The sequence below is a fragment of the Spermophilus citellus genome (genome assembly GCF_964194105.1).
Source record: "Spermophilus citellus genome assembly, chromosome: 7".
Classification (NCBI taxonomy): domain Eukaryota; kingdom Metazoa; phylum Chordata; class Mammalia; order Rodentia; family Sciuridae; genus Spermophilus; species Spermophilus citellus.
In genome coordinates this window covers 159,500,699-159,507,326 of record NC_138188.1, presented here as the reverse complement: position 1 = coordinate 159,507,326, position 6,628 = coordinate 159,500,699, and the positions used below count along the sequence as shown (strand labels likewise).

At 46.8% G+C, this 6,628-nt stretch overlaps 1 protein-coding gene across 2 annotated transcripts in view; it reads right to left on the bottom strand.

Moving 5' to 3' along the window:
- Positions 1 to 2,108: 2,108 nt before the first annotated feature.
- KCNJ15 (potassium inwardly rectifying channel subfamily J member 15) overlaps positions 2,109 to 6,628 on the bottom strand; it is a 4,830-nt gene continuing 310 nt past the window's right edge. Inside the window, exons 2-3 of one of the 2 annotated variants that reach the window (XM_081302707.1) lie at positions 6,619 to 6,628; positions 2,109 to 3,515 (exon numbers count right to left, since the gene is read on the bottom strand). The exon at positions 6,619 to 6,628 is cut by the window's right edge and continues 79 nt beyond it. In XM_081302707.1, the coding sequence (XP_081158833.1) occupies positions 2,368 to 3,495 (1,128 nt within the window). In that variant the 5' untranslated portion in view covers positions 3,496 to 3,515; positions 6,619 to 6,628 and the 3' untranslated portion in view covers positions 2,109 to 2,367. Of the gene's footprint in view, positions 3,516 to 5,364; positions 5,426 to 6,618 lie in introns of those variants that run through there. The other variant, XM_081302708.1, reaches the window with a different exon arrangement.

Sequence of the window (6,628 nt, the reverse complement as noted above, 5' to 3'; positions counted from 1 at the left end):
AAGTGAACATACAAAAGTTCTCTGAATCCTATGCTTATGTATATGTACCACATACAATATAGATAAGCTAGCATCCTAATTTTGATCACATTCAGATTAGTGTTGATGTAAATACTGCAAAAAGAATTTAATAGTGCAACAAAAAAATCTGTAAACATGCCTTTGGCATTATTTCCCTGTTGATTATACCACCATATACAATAAAGATAAATGAATACGATATCTAAAAGGGCTAATGTCTAACTACAGTAACATGTACTATTTTTTAAAAGAATGGAGGTCTAAAGCATACTGCCATGAAATTATTAACAGAAAAAGAAAGAAGGGGAAAAAAAACCTCCTGAATAATTAAAGACAAAATCCTCCTCTCATTTGGGTTGAGATTTTTCTTCAAATCTTTACAAACTTTGCCTGTGTTACTCTCACACTTGCATTAGGTTAGTTCAGTCCCAGGCTGGAGACATTATTTACACGTTTGTGTTTTAGCAAAGACACTTGCAAATGTGGTAACATGAAGCCATCAGGAGATGTGCTGCAATGCAGGTCACCACTTCACGGACCATCGGAGGCTAGCTTGCTGTCCCAGGTTCTGTGAGTCCCAATGTTTATACTCTCACAGGATGAAGCACACGTGAGCATGAGGGTGGAGAACTGGGTCTCAATGGCAAATGTCTTTCGTGGGTGACTCCATGAGCCTGCCTGAAGAGCCAGCTAGGCTTACGTGTGTGCACATGTGTGCACGTGCGTGGGGGCTCACGTGGGTGTATGCACTGTTCTCGAATTCTTAGTTGTGTTCTGCTTGAATGAATATGCAAATCTGTCTTGGTTTGAATAAAATGAGCATTCACCTTTTGCACATTTAATCAATCCTGGACCATTTACTCTCTTCCCCAAAGAAATGCAGGGCACTGGGCTCCTAAATTTTGCCAGAGGCAAAATGTTACCTCTGTAACACTGAGCTGTATGAGATGTATTTAAACACTGAGTTTTTTTTTTTTTTTACATGTTATGAGATTATCAAATTTTGTTCCTGCAATGAGAGTTTTTTTTGGGGGGCGGGGAGGGGGTACCAGGGATTGAACTAAGGAGCACTTAACCACTGAGCCACATCCCCAGCCATTCTTTGTGTTTTATTTAGAGACAGGGTCTCACTGAGTTGCTTAGGGCCTCACTAAGTTGTTGAGGCTGGCTTTGAGCTTTCGATCCTCCTGCCTCAGTCTCCCAAGCTGCTTGGATTATAGGCGTGCACCACCGTGTCTGGCTCAAGAGGTCCTCTTGCTTATGAATTGCTCACCCTCATCTCCTCTTCTCTCTCACAGCCCACCCAAGTGCATAAACTACCACCTCTGAGCGAACGTTGTATATTGCCATAAGACTTATATTTTCTTTGTGGTGACCATGATCATCCAGCTATGTTCTGAGCTTGAGGAGACAGCCACAAGTCTCAAGAGCTCTCTGTGGACATCAGTGGATAATTCTCTGCAGTTCCTTTGTGGGCAAGCTATTTTAATAGGCAAGAGGTGAAGTGCCTGAAAGAAACGTTGGTCAGCTGTAAGAGCTAACGAGAGGACGGGTCTGGAGGCCAGGCACCGGACCCACAGAGTTAGTTCTCCACAGATATTCAGAGATACAGACACTAGTCCTGCAAGGTCAGCTGGTACCCGATGATGCTGTCAGCTGTTCAACCACATTTTTTTTTTTAATAGAAAGGGGCTTCAGACATCCCATCAAAATATTTAGTGGGAATAACAACATAGGGACATGGAATGTTTTTGCAATTGTTAATTCCTGCTTTGATCAATTCAGTCTGCTGAAGAATGGTAAACATGGAATGGCTGTATTTTGTGAGTACAGTCCCTCTTGAAGCATTACCAGATAGCCATCATTATATATAACATTTTCTCTGCTTGGACTAAAAGAAGATATATTTTAGAGCAATAATACAAGTGAATACTGACCCACATTTTAACCCTCAACAGTAATGCCTTTGATACTTGGATTAAATAAATACCTCATATTCTAGCTGACATTCCTGTAGAGAAAAGCATTGCCTTTCAATATCAGCATTGCTCAATGTCTGTCACTTAGCAGGACGTCATTGCTATTGCGCTACACCCCGTTCTTTGAAGTGCATCCCCATCTCAGAAAACTTGAATTCTTAGAGGTCACTTCCAAGGAAGCACTTCAAAAGAACCCTGTCCAGGGGGAAGCGTTTGTTTAGCCTCAGATGAAAGGGACCCGCGGCCTGAGCAGGTCCACACTGTGTGTGGCGTGTGTCACGCGTGTTCCTTTTCACAGCAAACATGTGTTGGAAGGGAGCCCGGAGGTGGGGACGGCTCTGGAGGGGAGCCCAGGCGCCACCCCGGGTCAGACGTTGCTCTGCTGTAACAACAGGCTCCTGAGCTCGCGGTCCCTCTGATCCTCCTGCCTGTACTTCTCCTCGAGCTTCTGCTTCTCGGCATCCGCACAGTAGAAGGTGCAGTCTGGGCTCTTCCGGATCTGCTCGAACTGACTGAAGTCAGCCACGTACTTTCCATTTTTGGAGAGAGAAACCACAGGCACAAACTCGAAACCCCAGTGGATCTCCTCCGGGATGTAAGACGTTCTGCTCTGGCAGACGGCGCTGGTGGATTCCACAGTGGCGTTGAGGAGTACCACCAGCTCGAATTCCTTCTCCTTTAGGTTTTGGGGTGTCAGGTCCCTCAGGGGGCTGGTCTCATCCAGCACGTGGTAGAATGTCATGGGCAAAATGAGGAAGGGGCTCTCGGAGGAGGAGTCCACGTGGAATTTGACGGTGGCTTGGTTGAGGAGGATCCGCTCCCCCTCCTTGGTGACGTGGGTCTGGAGGAGCTTGCCAGAGAGCTGGCACTGGATGAGCAGGCTCTTCCTCATGTTGGCCACCTGGATCACCAAGCACAGCTTCCCGTTCTGCTTGGTGATGACCGCGCAGTGGCTGAACTTGATGGTCTCGGCCCGCTTTTTGGGTCTGGCGATCTTGGCCAGGAAGGTGCCCGTGATGAAGATTTCGATCAAGGTCGTAATGACCAGTTGAGCCACCAACAGGAAAATGGCATGCGGGCATTCCTCTGTGATGGAGCGGACTCCGTAGCCGATGGTGGTCTGGGACTCCAGGGAAAAGAGGAAGGCCCCCGTGAGTGAGTCCACCTTCATGATGCAGGGGGTGTGGTTGGAGACGGACTCCCTGGATTCTAAGTCCCCGTGAAGGAACGCGATGGCGTAGTAGATCACTCCGAAAAGGAACCAGGTCATCACAAAAGTGGCAGCAAACAGGGTGAGCTTGTACCTCCACTTCATGTCGATGACAGTGGTCCACAGGTCCTGCAGGTACAGCAGGTAGATGCCGTCCACCTTGTCGATCCTCACGTTGCTGTGTCCGCTCTTGGACATGACCCGGGGTCTGCTGGCCTTGAGTCCAGCCCCGGCAGTGTGCTTCACCAGGGGGGCACCGGACATGCTGATGTGAATGGCGTCCATCGCCAAGCTCTTGAGACCACCTACGGAAATGACAAAGGAAGATGTCACAGGGATGTGTCATGGAATTTCCAGAGATTAGACATAAAGTAATCACATGAAATAACTGTGAAGGGGCAGTCATCACTGGGAACCCCAGGATAGGTCCCAGGATGCCCCATGGATGCCAGGTCCCAAGGATGCTCAAGTCCCTATTATAAAATGGCCCAGTGTTTGTATTTAACCTATGCCTACTCTCCCGAAGAGTTCAAATCATCTCTAGATTACTTATAACACTGAATACAACATGAATGCTATGCCAATAGTGGTGATGTTCTGTCTAGAAAGTAAGGACAAGAAGAAAGTCTGTACGTATTCAATACAGTCCTGATTTTTTTTTTTTTAACAAACATGTTCTGTCTGTGGTTAGTTGAATCTGTGGGTGCAGACCTGTGGACTGATTTTCAGACCTATGGAAGGGGAGACTTGTGAAGGGAGACCAGTGGTTGTGGACTGGAGGTGGCCAGGAGGGCAGAGAAGGGAACCTAGGCTCCGAGAACAGCAAAGGTGGGTAAAACGCGGACTGTGCAATTTATCAGCTGTGTGACCCACAAGATATTTAAACTCTCTGGACCTCAGCTCTTTAATCTTTAAAATGGGAATCAATCCCGCTCTTCAGGGTGTCTGTGAGGATTAAACGAGATGGAGAGCTGCGATCACACACTGTTCTGCACGCATCTCAGGGAACACTACGAACATTACCATCAGCTATCATGATTTCTATTCTAGAAAATCAGATACTTTCCAAGCAGCTAAAAGCTGCCACCATAGAGAGTTTTTGATAGAGTAATGGAGAATATTGGTACAAGTTTTTACAACTCAAACAATATCAATAAAATTTTTAAAATTTTTTTGTGCTTGTTCTAATTAGTTATGCATGACATTAGAATGCATTTTGACACATCATACATAAACAGAGTATAATTTCTCAATCTTCTGGTTGGACATGATGTAGAATCACACTGGTCATGTAATCATACATGTACATAGGGTGTAATGTCTGATTCCTTCTATTTTCCTTCCTATACCCATACCTCCTCCCCTCCCTTCACTCCTCTCTGCCTAATCCAAAGTAACTTATTCTTCCCTAGCCCCACCACCCCAACCTTATTGTGAGATAGAATCTGCATATCAGAGAAAAGATCTGGCCTTTGTCTTTTTTAGGGGGTGGACTGACTTAAGATTTATCTCACCCTAGTCAGAATGGAAATTATGAAGACAAGCAACAAGAAATGTTGGCAATGATATAGGGGAAAAAGCACATTCATACACTGCTGTGTAACCATAAAGTGGTATGGAGATTCCTCAGAAAACTTGGAATGGAACCACCATTTGACCCAGCTATCCCACTCCTTGGTTTATACCCCAAAGAACTTAAAATCAGCATACTATAGTGACATAGCCACATCAATGTTTATAGCAGCCCAGTTTACAATAGCCAAACTATGGAACCAACCGAGATGGAATGGGTAAAGAACATATGGTATATGTACACAATGGAATATTACTCAGCCTTAAAGAAGAATAAGATTATTCACTGGCATTTGCCAAGGAATGGATAGAGCTGGAGAATATCATGCTAAGCAAAACAGATTTCTCACCTACCATATGCCCCATATTCTTTGTTACAATTTTCCTCCCTGACTCAATGAAAAGTTTGAATCTATGACCTCTTTTAGTTCTTGATGACACTGGAAAAAATTCAATCATAAAACAATCAAAAATATAGTTACAGCAAATTCTTCAGTAGAACCAAAAAGAGAAATTTATTTAAAAGAGCACTTGAAAAAGTAGGTAAGTGTGGGCATCTAACACTGGATCAGAAACACCTACCTGGAAGCTGCACTGGCTCTCACAGCTGGCCCCAGGGACGTCTGCTCTGTGCTAACAGGTGGGAGCAAGCTGGCTGGGCACTGACTCCTTTAGTACCTCCCTGGTGACTGAGATGAATTGCCTTGACATTCCTTGAAAAGGTTAACATGTGACTATAGGATAACTTCACCTGGTCGCCAGGGTTTTTTCCACCTCACCAGTATTTTAAGAATTAGAAAAAAATTTCCTCTTTAAAAAGGAACTGATATAGAGTGGTTCATGATTCATGCGGTGACCTTTTCTGTTAGAGGGGCATGGTCCCAATAAAAGTTTTAGAATAATCCTCCAGGAAAAACCCTTCAAGGAAATGGAAAGGGTGTCCACCTGAGCCCACACCTTCTCAGGATGCAGTGGGCCAGCTGGGCATTTCAATTTCCTGCTACTTTATCAAGGGTACATCATTTACTAAATGTCCCCTTGAAGCGACTTTCTTTTCTTGGAAAGCCCCTTGTCAGTTCCACTGCAGAGAGGGGCTGTCAGTTATGCAGAATCCCTTTTACCAGTTGACGCCTGTCCCGCCCGTCTTGGGATCCAGGTAGCAGGGAAGCCCAGGAGGTGGGTGGTGGGCACAGGCCTTCCCTCTCCTGGGCCGGGACCCACATGCTGGCGTAAGGAGGGGAAGCGAGGCCAGCGGAGCTTTGCAGAGGGTGCACCATGCCCAGGCGCCCAGATGCAGAGGGCAGCTCAGCTCACACCAAGTAACTGCACGCACTTCGACCGAGAAAGAAGGAAACGGCTGTAAAGTGGCTGCCTCAACCCAGTGAAGTAAAAACAGAGGCTTACGTTCTCAAGTGTGAGTGTACACCCGTGTCCTGTGGCCACAAGTGACCTCCCAGCTCAGCCTGCTGCCAGCTTCTGGGAAACCTGGCCTTGTTTCTAGGAAGGTAGGGCCCTGGGGCTCTGCCCCAACCTCTCCTCCGCAGGGACAGTGGGCCAGGCTGGGGACGGCTTCCTGTTCCTCTGCTGGGAGCCCTGGGGCTGTGGGCCCGCACACCTGGCACTGGGGTGGGTGACCTCCCCAGTGCCTCCTCTGGGGGTTGATGGACATAAATCACAGAACAAGACCTACGGCCTGTGCGGGGACCGGGTCCCCAATCTCTCTGTGGAAGACAGAGCAGCTGGTGGACATCGGTTGGGGGACCTGCCACCACCACTGTCCCTCTTCCTCCCCTGAGTGCCCTCTGCCCTCTGCCCGTTTGCTAGCTGGTCACTCACTTGGCAGGTC